General features: G+C 41.6%; 1 protein-coding gene across 1 annotated transcript; it reads right to left on the reverse strand.

Annotated features, from left to right (window-relative positions):
- Positions 1-1,993: 1,993 nt before the first annotated feature.
- LOC109998955 (ubiquitin carboxyl-terminal hydrolase 2) lies at positions 1,994-16,100 on the reverse strand. The gene is made up of 12 exons (XM_020653906.3): positions 15,568-16,100; positions 10,270-10,317; positions 10,036-10,159; positions 7,679-7,790; positions 7,448-7,558; positions 7,059-7,123; positions 5,939-6,042; positions 5,749-5,829; positions 5,568-5,646; positions 4,497-4,604; positions 4,253-4,373; positions 1,994-2,876 (listed from the first exon to the last, which is right to left on the reverse strand). Exons 1-12 carry the CDS (start codon positions 15,721-15,723, stop codon positions 2,771-2,773), a joined length of 1,215 nt encoding a protein of 404 aa, XP_020509562.1. The 5' UTR covers positions 15,724-16,100; the 3' UTR covers positions 1,994-2,770.

Raw genomic sequence — 16,100 nt, forward strand, 5'->3', positions numbered from 1 at the left:
TCAGATATTTATAGATGCTTTACAAAGTATTAATAAGGGATTACAGTCTTCAGTTCCAACTTTATAATAACCATCTTAATAATGTTAATAGACGCTTTATAAAATATTTACAAACCATGAACAAATATCTGGTCCGTGTGTCTCTGTAATGTTTATAGATGTTTTATAAACCATCTCTTAAAGGTTTATAAATCATTTGGTCATCATTAACAAACACTTTATAAAATGTATAAAATGTTTTAATTTGTGCATCAATAAACTGTTAACATTACATAAATAATAGCATTACAAATCATTAGCAAACATTATTAACTATCATTTCATTGTTTGTTAACAGTAAATAACTATTAACTCATGGCTAATTAACAATCTATTTACCCTTTATAGATGATGGTTATTATAAAGTGCTACCATATGGTTAAATATGTGAGTTTCCTGTTTTCGTCTGTAACAGATTAACAGACTGTAATTAATTTACTATCATTGCATATTTAAATTATGTCAGAGAAATAAGACATACAGCTTTAGGCCAAATAATGATTTGCTCGACGGAGTGACAAACGACGGAGTGAGAGAAAAAAAAAATGAGGATCTCAAAAATCAGTGTCAAAATGTTCCTTCAAAAATAAAAACAGATTTGAAGTCACCTTTTTTTAAAATTCCATGATTATTAATCCAATCCAATGAGTAAAAAAGGTCAATAAATAACAAGAGCTTGAAAGATGTTTGATATTTAAAAAAATAAAAATCTATCTGTGGAAGATGCACAGTCAGTTACAGCTGCAACAACACTCGACCCTGCTCACATAACTTCATCTTTTGTCTTCACAAATTGGTCTCCTCGGACACAGATCATCTGTCTAAAGAACAGTAACCTAATCTCTCTCTCTCACACACACACACACACACACACACACACACACACACACACACACCTTTCCCTCGGGCATTAACAAAGCTCAGTGGGTCAGAGAGTTTTCAATAGATGGTCAACATTCAGGAGTTTCCTCAAAGGAAATAATGAAGAACGTTTCGGAGTGGCTTCAACAAGAAAGCTTTTAAATTGAGAAATCATAGAAATGAATCAACAAGCAAAGTGTGATTTTTTTTGGCTTGATGTATTTCATATTTAATGCTGAAAAATAATCTCAAATCCAGAATATGCAGCACTATGCACAGCTCCCTCTGGTGGCTGCAGTGTGAAACTACATCTCCGTCGTCACGTGGTCTTGTTAATGTGGGTCAAAGGTGTTTCTGACTTAATCCAATGTGACGGTAATCTGCTCATTTAGCCTGGAAATTCACAGCGGGCGGTGCACACTCCCTGACCTCTGCTTGTTCAGTTTACGGAGAGGAAATTCCTTCATGTGGTACTGGAATGAATCAACATGACACATTTTTTACTTTTGATATAATACAGTAAGAATGACCAGATTTAGCATATTTAACATCACAGACCTTTTACAGTAGTCAGCAAATAAATGCTCAATCATTGGATGATAAATAGACTTGATTTTGTATATTTATTTTCTAGTCTACTGACTGCTCAAAGCTCTTTTACACCTCAGGACACACCTACACATTCACACACTGACGATGGAGGCTGCTGAGTAAAGAGTCCATCATTCATACAACACCAACGACGCACCAAAGACATTATTTTGATTAAAAAAACAAATAACTTAAATTCATTCATAGTTTGATTTTTATCCCCCCGGTTACGGCCACAACCTTCCCGGTGTTACAGTCAAAGTGAATGGCACACCTCCTAAACACAATGATGATTGTTCAGTGATATTTATAGTCTTGGTCTTGGTCTTGACTCCGTCTCGATCCCTAAATGTCTTGGTCTTGTCTCGGTCTCAGATGACTCTAGTCTCAATTAGTCTGGTCTTGACTACAACAACACAATCCTCATGAACTCCTCCTCTCATCATCTCTTCGTCTGACCGGACACATGACAAAATAAAACAAAAACACAACTGACGCAGAGTAAGTTAACATGGATGTTTTAATCATTTATAGACTCTAAACTGACTAAAGAGGCAAAGTCAGCAAACGTTATTGCTGGAAGAAGTTTATCGTTTCGTTGCGTTTGTACACAGCTGCTTTGGTTTTTGTCTGGCGTTAAACACAGTACACTTACATTCACTGTGCTGTCCATAAATACTGTACAAAAATAAACACCACAAAACTCTCTCCGCTGGAGGACTTCCACTCTTCAAAGAGGAAATCATAAGGCCTTGTTATATATGACATCTACAGTTTACACTTTCACCTGGAGGCTGCATGTTAAATAGAATAAGTTACACCTCGAGTCCTCCTTTTGTGTCCACACATGAACAGGTCCAAGTGAAAAGTGCAATAACAAAATAAATAACAGGGTATGGATTCAGGTTTCAGCTCAGATGTAAAGTACAAAATTAAACCTAAAAATCACAATTTTTCTTCATCTGAAGAGGCGTTTCTAAAACATTGATTGATGTCTTTACTTGAATCTTTTTGTCTACAATGAAAGTATCCATCCGAGTGTAAATGTGCTCCACATTCACGCCAGTCCCCTCAAACAAACCCACCCAGAAGGGAAGGTCAAGAGTGAGTTGTCTTTGTGCTCCACGCTCACATCAGTCTGTAATGGCAGTACGTTCATTCACCACTAGGTGGAGCTCCCTCTCTTTCTCTCTCTCTCTTAACAGCAGGCAGTGTCTTGACTCCATGTTTTTTTTTTTTAGGCCCAGTTTGGATCAGCTGATCACTCCTGCAGCAGCGTCTACAGCCGACACGTCTGGTGTTTGCTGTGCGAGGAGGGGGTCAGCTCGTAGAAGAGGACGTAGGCGTTGCTGCTGCGGACCTGGCTGGAGGACACCGGGCTCACCCTGCAGAACATACAAAGTAAACTACACTGAATATCACAGAGATTGTTTCTGTGAGCATAGCATGCTCAGAGTCAGGGATTTAAAACATTTACATATTTATTATGAACACCTGCATGCACCCAATCTGGATTTATAATCTGCCAACGAGAACGCACCCTGTTTACAGCCTTAATGAGATCAGCTTCACTTTACAGCACTGCTCTCTGATAGTCAGAGAACATTGGTGTGTTAGGTAATGTGATTTAGGGTTGTCATGATATCAGAATTTGGATCTTCGATACCATACTAGTAACAAGTCCAACACTGATACCTGTTCCGATACCACGGCAACAAACTAAGTCATAGACACCTAATGATGGATCATTTCTTGATTTTTAAACAAACAAAAATTGCACTCAAACTCTTGCACACTGTCTTCATCTACACATTTTAAATTAAGACAGCGCTCGCTCTGTTTCTTTCATGGCAGCTTTGGGTTAAAGGTACGTCTGCAGATCTGTATTTTTTTTTAAAAGCGCTTGACATTTGTATACTTTCAATCTTTAATATAATGGAGATTTTATCGTTCTGAAAGACGTGGTAGCAAAAAGTATTGAGGTGTGGAGCATTTCCTCATTGTTTTGATATGTATAGTTCAACTTTGCAGAAAAGATTGTCAGCTTTGACTTGAATGATCCTGGACATGTTTTTCAAATAAGAGCCACTCAGGAAGGCAGAGGCCATCCTGGAAGACCCTTCAGAGTTTAGACTTGTGCCGACAGGGAGGAGGTTTACTTATGTTAGGATGGACAAATCTAACAGATATCTAGGCGATCCTGAGGAAGCTACAGGTGAAACGCATTGTTCCATTACGGTAAAATACAGTAAAGTTAATTTCAGTGTGCTACGGGAGTTTTGATTTATTTTTCATGGTATGAACCTGCAACTGTCTGCACTTTAGAACGTATAGGCTTAAAAAATAACAAGGCGTTTGTGTTCACAACACAAATATTACAGCCTGGGAAGATAGCGACAGTATGTCAAATTCATAAAACTAAAAAAAAAAATAAGAAAATTAATCTACAAAAATGAAGCTAGGTAAATATTTCACAACAGTAAACATGTTTTCTTATTCATTTTGAACTCTTTTCTGTCAAGCCTTTAAAACAAAACCAAAATTCTTGGTCTTAATGGCTAGCACATAGTTGGTTGGCCATTTATATATCCGAGGTCGTTTGTCCCATCACCAGTCGGGTTTCTAAATGAGCTGTCAGTATACACTTATACTGTGGACTGTTGGTCTCTTTGTGCTGTTCTCATGATGCATATTGCCTGGAACCAAATAGCCCCTCTGGATAATAAAGACTTTCCAAATCCACTCCAAAGTGAGTACATACCTGGAGTCGTTGTAGCTGTACCACTCCCCCAGCACCTGGTTCCTGCAGTACGCTGTGTAATGACCTCCCAAAGCGTTCCCCGAGTGGTTGGACACGGCGTACAGGTTGTACACGGGACGCTCTGTGAGAAAAAAAAAAAAGGACAAGACAGACACTGGCTGTCAGTTTGTACTCATCAAACCCGGATGACCTTGAACAGAAAGTGGACGAATCCTCCTCCTCATCATCTGGTGAAAGTACTCACCACTGCTCTCTGAGGAGAACTCCCGCAGGTCGAGCTCTTTCAGAGGGAAGTTGACGTAAGTGGACAGCTTGCTGGTTCGATTGTTGGAGTCTGAGAAACGTTTCAAATCTAAGAGGAAGGCTGAGTCAAGGAGCCGACACGCCAGGATTTCAGTTTTTGTGATACTTTTCATTTCTTCTCTGCAGAACTCCAGAGAGTCTTTTTTTTAACATCAACTCCTGACTTTCTTACATTTTAAGTAATCTACAACAAAGCTCATAAAAATGTGCTGCGGATCGTCAGACCTGCTAGTGTATAAAGCTCAGTAACACCTGAACTATCCTTACAATGGTGGTTCATAATGGCAACCCCTAACTTTCCATACATCAAGCTGCAACGCTCGATTGCTTTTGCCACTTGTGTGGAGCGGAAACAGGGCCAACTTCTCAGCATGTAGCGTATAAAACTGTTGTTACACCTGCAGCAGGCTGAGCCGCAGCAGGCTGAGCCACATTAGCTGTTCTTTCACAGCTATGCTTCTTGTTGCCAGGTGAATGTAGTAAATCCAATGTTCCCTCTCTTTTATTCTTTGTTTTGGCTTCCTCTGACTCCTGAGTGAAAGACTCTGCCTCGGGGTGAAGCTTCTGCACATGCTAGCTGTTAACTGTGCAGGACAGGTAGTATATCTTGAAACTAAAAACAGCTGCTATGAAGGCTGATGAGAGCTGAGATCAGGCAGGGGCAAGAAAGACAAAAGATTGAGATGAAAGAGGCTAAAACTCTCTGCAGGGGTGCCTCAGGGTACACACCTAAGATCTATAGTTATTTATGCAGTATAGATTAGCCTAGCTTGGAGAATTGTTAAGAATGTGCTACTAAATCTCTGATATTTAAAGTAGATGTAGAAGGAGTCTAACATCTGCACCAGTGTCCTTTTTGTTACTGGTACCTGCAAAACTGAAGCATCTTGCACATCAATATTGACTGCATGTTTCTAGCTTGAAGCTAGCTCAGTGTACGCAAACACGTTTGCAGCACTAGCATGCAGATAGCCTTAAACAAACACGTTCAAAGTCGAGGGTGAAAGGATACGAAGCACGAGGATCTGGGGGAACTTCTGTATGCTGAATCTTTTGGTGCATTTCCTCCTAGTTTTGCATCTGTTGCATGTCTGCAGGGAACAAGGAGACAAACACAAAAAAGGAATAAGATACCGCCGCTCATATCATGTGTACAAAGTGAGAGTTGGAGGGTTATGTGTGAGGCGTCTTACGGGTCTCTCTTCTCCGTCCAACACGTCCTCTTTGGTGAAGAGTCTCAGGCAGTCTTTGAGAGTCACTTCACTGGAGCTCTTCTGTACAGACACAGAGCAATACATTTAGAAACAAGAGCAAAATAAAGACAGGAAAGACGGTCTTAATACGATCAGATACTGGTGATACGGTCGGTGTGTTTGAGCTGACCTGTGCGACAGGTATGGACAGGTCCCAGAACGGATCAAACACGGTGGAGCGGAAGCCGCAGACGGTGCAGGTCACGGAGCTTTTCAGCTGGCCGACGAATAAATCTAACAAGGAGAGAAACAAGAGATGGAGAATTACATTTAATACAAGAGGTTAACGGTGCTGGTTCAGATCAGTTGGAGGAGCAAGCTATGCAGAAACAAGAGGTGACAGTTCTCGAAGCAGGATCGAGACCCCTGTCCCCAACTCACTCTGCACTGTCATGTCTCTCTTTAGCAGACAAATTCAGGCAAAAAGCCCCAAAAAAAGATCAACATCGGAATCGGCTGATATCGGCCCTGTTGTCAGACATCGGCACAAACCGCAAATAACCTGGCATGAACCGATGTCGGTAGCAGATGTTTATTTGTTGCGCCAAATTAATTAAATGCTAGCATGTAGTTCCCCTTCACCACAACACTACACTCATACATTACATTCATGACGACTTATCAGACTTGAATCATTGTTTCACTTCCGTTCATAATAACTGAATTTCCCTTAAAAAACTTTATATGCGGTTTTTCACACTTAAATGTAATAGAAATCAAGTATATCCTCTGAAAATAACTCTGTGAGTCATGACTGTCTACAATGGGTGTAACACCCGAGTCCCACTGTCTGTGATGTTTTCAGAGTTTTCAGAGTCCTATCTTCAGTTTGTTTACATCGTCAGGACGGCCGGCTGACTCCTCCCCTCGTGTATAAAAGTTGTTTAATTGAGGGACTAGAGAAAAGAAGAATAACATACTGTACTCACTGCTTAACTGTGTTTCTAGATCACGCTCATTTCAGGTAAATTTACATGCAGTGTGAAGATACCAGCATAATAAAGATCGCTAGCATTAGCATGCTAACACAACAATGCAGCGCGAGTTGTTTTGGTTTCATGCTGGTGCTCAAGGGTGATCTGCTGGATCAAAAAAAATCACACATAAAGCCTTTAAACCTTGTTTCATGTGTGATCCTCTCTGTCACTTTCTTCAAGACAGTCGGTGAAAGTGATTTTTTAAAATAAAGTTCATGATGTGTTTTATAAATGTAAGAACGCCTAGAGGTGGTTAAAGGTTTCATGTCTTACCTACGACTTTGCTGTCCTCTCTCTCCAGGTACATATTCCACATCCACTTTCCCTTTTCCTCATCCCTGGAAATAAAAACAGAAGAAAGTCAGAACAGTGGATTCATATTCGTTTCAAACAAACAAACGCTGGATTAAGAAATTAAATCAGACAAAAGTTGTCATATTCAGGTCTGGTGATCTAGTTTTGATTCAGAAACATTTTAACTATGATTTATTAACCACAGTTAAATTGTAAGTAGTCAAAGTGTTTGTTTCCAACTTAAAGAGCTGTTACGACACATTCAGGCACGCAGCAGTGTGTTTTCTTTGGCTCAGGGCCGGTTATGATGAGTGACTCATCTCAGAGGTGAGATGTGGAGGTGCAGGGGGGGTTAAATGCTGACTTACGAAAGGTGGTCAAAGTCCTCGACAGACACCTTGGGGCGGGCCGTCACTCTGTTCACCTCGTTGTGGAGGCCGTCCAATAGGAAGCGCAGAAACTCCTGGGCGTCCTGCTGACTGAAGAGAGATAGAGAAACTTTGACTAAACGTTGGACTCACATCTGAAAGAGTTTCAATTTGACGACTGACTTGGAGAACAGAAAAAAAAGAAAAACAACAGGTGGAGGAAAGACTCACTTGCAGCCCACAAATTTGGGAGCGAATCTCTGGATCTGACTCCTGAAGTCCGAGGGACTGATGGCCTCGTTGTTCACCGAAGTCCACAGACTCTGAGTCAGCTTTGCAAACTCTGAGACAGCAGAAGAAAAGAGAAATTATGATGAGACCTTAAATGAATAAAGATAAATATATGCTATTAAAGGAGATATATTCTGCTGAACCATATTTAAACACAAACATGTAATGTTACCATGTTGGATGTCCATACTAAACCTCAGGAACATTTTTTTTTTTAAACACAAGATACTCAGATGTTGGTGTAATCCGCGGACGTGGTTTCCTGCCGCTCTGAACGAGACTTTACGAGAACTTCTAGAGACTTGGCCGCCAACGTATCAGAGCAAAGCACGGAGCAAAATTTGAAGGACACGCCCACTCAGAAGCTCACTCATATTTCCTTACGACTGCAATCAGAGCCGGCCAATCGGGGGAGAGGGGGTCTTAAAGAGACAGTAGCTGAAAATGAAGCGTTTCAGGCAGAGGCTGAAATGAGGGGTTTTAAGGCCCCCAGTATCAGATAAATAAGGAGGTTTTTGAGCTTCACATCTCACAAGTATGTCCCAGACTGACATTACTCATGGTGAAAGTGAGTTTCATAGAACTCCTTTAAATTTAACCTTTAGCTGATAAAGTTAAGACACAGACTGGCAGTCTTGGCTAAGCTAACGGTGCAGAGTTTTGACCTTCACTAAGACATTTCCTCAAATCATCTGTGGAGCAAAGCAGCCCTAACCTATTACATATTTGTAATTATTAATGGATTATTATGTTTAAAAAAAAAATCAATGTTCATAAAGAACAGGAAGGACCTTTGCAATAATAATCACACTAACAATCTGACTCGAAGCTAACGGCTATCACTCCTTTTGGGGCGTTTGAGTCATGTGATAAAATACTTCCGACTCATGATCTGCATACTTGGGAGTCGTTTTTCCAGAGCTTGTAACCGCATGTCACCGGCGGCAGTGATGACATGACACACGTGTGAGTGAGGCAGGCTCTGATGTCATCTGTTGCCGGTGGCGTGTTGACATTTGTTCCAGGACAGTCACAGGATAATACAGGTTACCTGGTTCATGCACTAATGAGTCATCCCTGTTGTGGTTCACAGATCTGGACGAGTCAATGAGTGGCCCTTAAGTTGACAGTGTTTTGTGTTAATATGAATGTATCGTAAAAAAACAAGAACTAAAGCTTTAAGACGTCCAGCATGAGGACTTTTTAAACTATTTACAGACACAGGAATACATAAATGTTTGCCTTTGATTCTTAATGTGGAGAGGAAGGTTGTCAAATTGTGTGATACTTCGCAACTTCTTTAAGTTTTGACAATTTTTCAAAGGACACAATTTCTTTTTTTTTTAAGATTCATTTTTGGGCCTTCTGTGCATTAACCGTAGAGACATGACAGTGGATAGAGTCAGAAATCAGGGCGAGAGGAAGTGGGGAACAACAATGCGAGAAAGGAGCCACAGGGTGGACCAGATCCGGCCTGGAGGACCACATCCTCCGCACATGGGGCGCCTGCAAATCCACTCGCCCAAGGACAACAGATGGGAAATGAGCTAGTAAGCTAAATCCGCTACAGAGCATCTTTTGTCTTGTGAGACTAATCATTGAACCCTGTCCCTAAATCAAATAAACGAGTCAACTTAACTAGGCCTATGGCACCCCGACAAACTCCAGAAGAAGGACAGAAGCTTTCAAAAACACAAATCTTCAGTTAGAGAGAGGACTGCCTTAATTGCGCAAAAACGTTGCAGAATGTATTTGTGCAATTTACACAGCGTGCTGCAGATCGCCTGCTATTTTCTTGTCATTCAAAACAAGAAATTTGCCAACATTGGGTGCCTAAGACTTCTATATTTGTTGCCGTGGAAACAGGTATCACTATCGTTTGATTTGAACTAGAGTCAAACTGAAGTTTAGAAACCCGGTGTCATGACTACCTCAGTTGGGAGTGAGTTTATATTAGACTGTGACCTGTGTGAACACGCTGTGCAAACACTCCCTCTAAACACAGGGTGTGTGTGCAGCACAGATTAACTTCAGCTGAACATTTCGATTGTGTTTTTCTGATCGCAGTAGGCTGGGATTAGTTCACAAAGTATACGCGCGAGGCAACACCGTGGTGTCAGAGCTCCTGTAGTGAATCAGCGCAGCGCAGCATTATGTAAGTTCAGGGCTGCACAATGTCCCGACAATATGTGGCCTACTGCCGGGCCATGGAGTGACTCAACTTAGACAAAGGTCTATAATGTTTCCCCACAAAGCTGCTAGCTTGTTTGTTTGACAGGTCAGAGTCTCGTCCTCACCTTCCATGAGGGCAGCGTTTGTCCTGCTGTTGTTGTTGAGGTCTGTGCGGTGGATGTTCCTCAGGCAGTAATCTCTCAGCTCGGGAGTGTTACTCAGACACTGGAGGATGGAGTTCATGAAACACTGGAAACAGAAACACAAAAACAATACTCAAACTTCCAGACGTGGTTGATGGTTTCACAGGGTGAAAGCAGTTCTTAACGTTGTAATCTATAGTCATAAGTTAGACTCACCGTGTTGCCCAGGTTCCTCAGTCCCACCAGGCCTTGAGGACTCTTGTTCTGATCAAAAAAGAAAGAGAGGAGGGTTTAGGTTGTTGTGCATTTATTGGGAGACTGTGTCGTCCTTCAACCACCGCCTGCTTCTTATCCCATATGCTCTCTTGTAAAACGTCTCAAGATAATAGTTATGAATTGCCGCTATACAAATAATGATTGATTGATTGGTTGGTTGAGATTAGAAGTTGATGAAAAAGGGAATCATCTATGGTTAGAAGTCCAAGAACAAGTTTGCTTGTCCACTTCCTTGGGCTCAGGACTGATGAACTAAAACTTAAAGCTTTAGGATGGTGAACTGTCCATCCGGTTATATGGTCACCACTGGGTCCAAAAAAAACCCCAAGGTGGCTACGATCAAAAATCTGATTTAAAAGCTTTTTTTTTTTTTTTTTACAAGGAGCTCCCAATGAACCAATGGGCGCCATCGCAGCAGCTATCTTAAATTATTTGATGTGCAAGTTTGCTTTGATGTCTGATCTACTGGACTCCTGATTGGTTGAAGCCCAATGCTTAAATTTAAAACTAAAAAGTCGTGTCAGTCGACTCGTTTACTCTGGATGAATACGAGGCGATTCTAAAAAAAAAGACACAAGCAGCACGTGTTGACATGAATTCAATTGCAGAGGCGTCAGGTATTTGTGTCCTTGATCTCGTGTGCATCCTGCTGTGGAGTCCAACAGATCAGCTTGCACATGGCCTCAGTGTGACGAAACCACAGTCTGACAGCAGCCCTGCTACATTCCTCAAGTGTGACAAAAAGCCTGCATGACCGAGTGTAGCATTCACTCTGTGCATACCATCTGACTGTCACATTGTTGGCAGCATCAGTACAGCACTGTGCTCAGGGTATCAGCCTCTGTTTAGCACATGCTTTAATGAAACACCAGTCACGGCAGCATGTGATGCTAGGCCGATGAGAAAAAGAAGATCTCTGCTGAAGGATCTTGAAGGAACAGCCCCGTGTGTTTGAGTTTTGTTTGTGTGAAGTGTTTCACATCAGCGCCCGAGGCCAGGAGCAGATAGTCCACTTGCTCACACATCCGGCGCCTCTGGTTGGTTTGTTCTTAATCGTATGTAATTAAACTGATGCACATGCTGAAGGCCAGCGAGCATGTGCTGATAGCGGCGTTTCAGATTATTCTGCTGATCTGCTGACATTCCAGAGCAGTCACAAACATCTGCATTTTTTTTTTATCACTTCATGAAAGTGGAAGTTTAAACCAACAACGACCACTTGTAAGGTCAAGTGAAAATGTTCAATACTTTCTGGTACCAGGTGTTTTTAAAAACAAAACTATCTCTGCTATTTTAATGATTTGAAAGCACCAAAATGTCCTGAAGTCCTTTTGTATATATTATTATTGTTTTTATTATTATTATTATTATTTTATTTGGCTGTTTAATTTTAATATTGGCATCCATTGTGGACAGCAAAGAAAGAATTTCAATGTACAGGAAACATGTTTCCTACTGTGCACATGACAATAAACATTTTGAATCTTGAAGCTTTAAAACTAGTTACAGATCCGTAAGTCATAGATTTAACCAAAGACTGCCGCAAAGGAAAGAGAGTGAACAGCGAATTCACACAAGGGTGTTTCTCAAGTCCTGCTGGCGTCTCATAAAGATGTAAAAGTTACATTAATGTCTCTGACAGAATGACACAGAGAGCAAAGGAAGTGATACTGTCCAAACTGCACAAATACAGAAACGCTGAGTGTGTTCACACTGACACATAGCCACTCATCAGCAGTTAGTTTAGACCACAAAAGTGTCTCTTATCAAGCGGCATCACAGTTTCCTGACCTCCTGTCCCTTCTTAGGAACAGGTTTTTCCAAGAAAAAACTAGAGCAGTGGCAGTTCTAGACCACTTTTACTGAGGGGGCCAAACTGGGGCCAGTTGTTTTGTCAGAGGAGAAAATTAAACCCAGGTGAAAAATAGACAAAGATAATCGCTTTAATATATATATATTATGCAAAATAATAGCACACATCATAAAATACCATGATTTATATTTGTTCCGAGTCCGGTTGTTGAGTCAAATACTAGGGGAGCTCTTCCTTTTGGTAGGGGGGGCCACAGGGGGTGGCCAAGCTCAGTGTTACAGGGGCACTGGCCCCTGTTGACCCCTGCCTAGAACCGCCCATGCTCTGGAGAACTTTCACAGCAGACGTTTCAAACAAAGTTGGAAAAAAAAAAGTGGAGGAAAACTTGAAGACCAAATAAACAACAACAGGTATAAATAATCCAGGTCCAGACACACTCGGGATGGTTAATCACTGAGCTAGAAACATTAAAATATCATGTATAATAAAGTTGTGGAATAAAGTTTTCCTCTCTGAACACCGAGCTGAATCATTTGCAGTAAAGTGCTCATGACTTTTATTTTTTTCCACCAGTAGCGATGGCGTGTTTCTGAGTGTTTACAGGTGACATGTCGCCTTGTGACCTTCTGAAGGAACATGGTAACACGATGACACGGAGCGAGTCAGCCCCGTCACGCTTGCTGACGAGCGAGGAGCTGCATGAGGGGAGAACGTACAAAGTGTAAAAGCAGCTATGTCAGCCACCTGTATGTCAGGTAAGAGTGTTTCTGTTTAAGTAAATATGAGCTCATTATCCTAATGTTCTGTTTGTCTTCTAGAGACTCTTAAAGGAGACGTTTGGGGCTTTGTGGTCATCAGCATGTTGTTTCTACTATAGGAAATTCATCTTTCTTTCTTTTTTTTTTTACTACCAGCTTCCTTCTTGGCTCCATGATTCCTCATGTCTTCCTCTTCTTCTCTGCAGTATTTGAAGGTGAACATATGGTCTCGAGTCTCAATCTGCTGCACTGCTGTGAATACTGACCAGCGGGGCTCGGGGAACGCTCAGCAGGGCGGCTTGTGATTTCAAAAAGGCCCGTCCAAAAAAAAAAAAGCGGTTGCCTTAAGGTGATCTCTGTGCTCTGACACAGGAACACTCTCCACAGGTTGGCATGACATCAGAGAGGCTGGAGAACTGAACGTCCTGAATCAGCTATGCATGCCTGGTCAAGGGCCGTGTAACGTGATGAGGGGGGAAGCAATACTCTCCTGCGTGCACACGGTGCCAGACAAACACATGCCACTCCCTTCTCTAACAATATCAACATGAATCTGTGCCACAGAGCTGCAGGGCCATAAAACGAGGCTCGAGAACAACATGTGTACCTTTCTCTAACTCTACAGCTGAGTTAAGAAAATGATACAGAGGGGGAAAAAACACTTAAGTGACAATATTTTAAAGTTACAAGCACAGAGTAAGGTTTTGAATTGTGTAGAAATAATCTTTCTTTTCTCTCGTTACATAAATATCAGCATGCAACAACACATGCAGATGTCTTTAAAGGTATAATGGTTACCTGTTGGTTTTCCAGGATTTTGATCATTAACAGAGAATTTGGCACACAGATGGGTACAAATTAAAAAGAGCTGCAACTCCCTGATATGTAAGTTTCAGCCAAAGTTGCCATTGTTCCCTGACTCCAGCATCTCAAATGTGAGGATTTGCTGATTTTCACCTTCTTGCAGGAAGTTAAACAGAATCTATGAGGATGTTGGACTGTGGGTTTGACCGAACAAGTAAGTTGAAGGTTTCACTACGGGCCTTTTGCAATTGTAAGGTGCATTTTCAGTTGACTTTTCCTGATTCATCTAGATATTCAGACAAATAATCATTGGTTAAAAAAAAAAAATGTGTTTACTGCAGCTCTAAACTTTAAAATTTTGACTTGAGGAGACAAGACTTTGTAACCAGTGAACGCAGACGGTAACCCAAAAGAGTCCGAGCGTTCTCCAGGTTTGTGCCTGTTAAATTTACTTTTTTTTTTCTTGCTGCTCTTCAATTGCTAATTGAGGAATTGTTGAGTCTATTTTAATAAAACTATTAGAAGTAAAGTCTAGACATGCACTACATTTGAAGTGTTATGTCCTTCACCTTGATTTGACCCTGTAATTAATAGTTTGATGGAGTATTTGTTAATTAAAGGGAACGATCACAGTGGAATCCAGCTGCCACACTAAAGCTAAAGAAAAAGTTGCAGAAAAAACGACTTTCAAAAGCTCATAAATCACAAAAGAGTTAGTACAACAGGTCTGTCTATGTTCAGTGTAATCACAAGTATGCATACCATTTAGCTCCCAAATCCTCTGTGGAGTCTAAAAATACCCCTACAGTATTAACAAGGACAAAGAGTTCAAGTGTGGCCTTGGACTGAAGCCGGTTAACTCTGTCACATTGACGTAAACACATCAAACCCACATGGACGCTATAATGCGCCGCGGGGCCTGTGGGCAGCTGTGAGTTAACAAAATGTTCTGTGCAGATGATAAGGTGACAGTCTGGACACATTCCTTATCAACAGAGCTTTGTCCTGTTACGTAACGCTCTCAAATTGTTGCTGTCTTGCGGGCGGGCAGGAGCTGTGCTTTCAATCCCTGTCTCTGTGTTCCTGCCTGCTTTCTCTTTAAGTGTGCTTACAGCCCATTCCTCCACTTAGGGGCTGATAAGGGTCCGATTTAGACCTCCATAAAGATTTATGTGGCCTTCAAGGTGGAGTCAGAGTTGAATAAGATGTTTAGAAGAGACTTAAAGAGTGCTTACATTTCACAATTTCAGCTCACAAGTTATGTTTTCATACTTAAATAGACTGTCTTTGCAACAAATATTCAATTTACTTCAAATAGTTATCATCTTAAAGTGACAGTAGCCCTTTTTTTTATGCCTCTTCTCTCCATTAAAAAAAATGCCATTTCATTTAGAATAGTTCGACTGTGATATCTGTGCAGGAACATTATATTGGGCTTGATTTTTATGTGATTTGCAGGCCTACATGAAACTTAGCTAGAGATTGAACAAATCATGCATCCAATAAATGACCATCCGTTCTCACCCAATGACATAATAAACTAAATTAAATTTGAGGAAATACCATTTTAACTTTGATTACATAACATTATTTAACATAATCTGACTTGCTGTCCATGTCGAAGCAGAATTAGATTCAAGAGCGTTTACAATCCTCACAAAAATCTGTTTTTTGGGGGGGGGTACTGGAAACCCCCCTTATTAGGGCTGAGCCCCCCCCCCAACATAAAACTTGCAGTGACGCCCCTGCTTGCAGTATCTGCGTATCAACTTTATAAAGTCTGAGACCATTTCTAAAAGACCAAAAGAAGGGTCTCAGGTGCTTTGGGGAAAGTTTAGACAGTAGGTAGGTAGGTGGACTCACCTTGGCCTGGTTGATGATCAGACCCATGAATGTGGACACCAGCTTGGAGCGGGATATCGACGGGGGACTCTTCCGCCGCCGGTCGGGTTTGTCCAGGGGGAGAGGGGCCGGCTCCTCCAGTGCTGTCACCGTGTATGAGTGTCGCAGAGTCGGCATGGCAGCGCTGTTGAATGTTGACCGACAACCAGGAGAGTCGCGTCACACAATGCAGCTGGTACACAGTTAAATCAGCTGGTTCTGTTTTTCTTGTGAGGGGGCTGAAGTCCAGGGTCAGGTGAAAATCAATCGACAGTCGAGTCGCCTGTTCTGTCCTGTTGTTTGTGCTGCTGGTCACTCTCTTTCTGCCTCGCACCTGTACGCAATCCCTCTGTGTGTGTGTGTGCAGGAGTAACACAGAGGTGGTGTGTGTCGGAGTTTTACTGCGTGCTGTAAACGCCTCCCTCCCCAACCTGAGAAGACTGGAGATGTCTTCAAGTGCTGTCGGAAAGCTGAGACCTCAGCGCATCCAGTGTGACGACAGAAACAGAGAGTGT

Source organism: Labrus bergylta, chromosome 14 (genome assembly GCF_963930695.1).
Source record: "Labrus bergylta chromosome 14, fLabBer1.1, whole genome shotgun sequence".
Lineage (NCBI taxonomy): Eukaryota > Metazoa > Chordata > Actinopteri > Labriformes > Labridae > Labrus > Labrus bergylta.

Excerpts from the sequence above, each read along its gene's own strand:
- LOC109998955 (XM_020653906.3), bottom strand. The coding sequence starts at position 15,723 with ATGCCGACTCTGCGACACTCATACACGGTGACAGCACTGGAGGAGCCG. Across the intron at positions 10,318-15,567 it reads TGATCATCAACCAGGCCAAG|AACAAGAGTCCTCAAGGCCT; the intron begins GTGAGTCCACCT and ends TTTTTTGATCAG. Across the intron at positions 4,605-5,567 it reads CCCCCAGATCCTCGTGCTTC|ATTTGAAACGTTTCTCAGAC; the intron begins GTATCCTTTCAC and ends CCTTCCTCTTAG.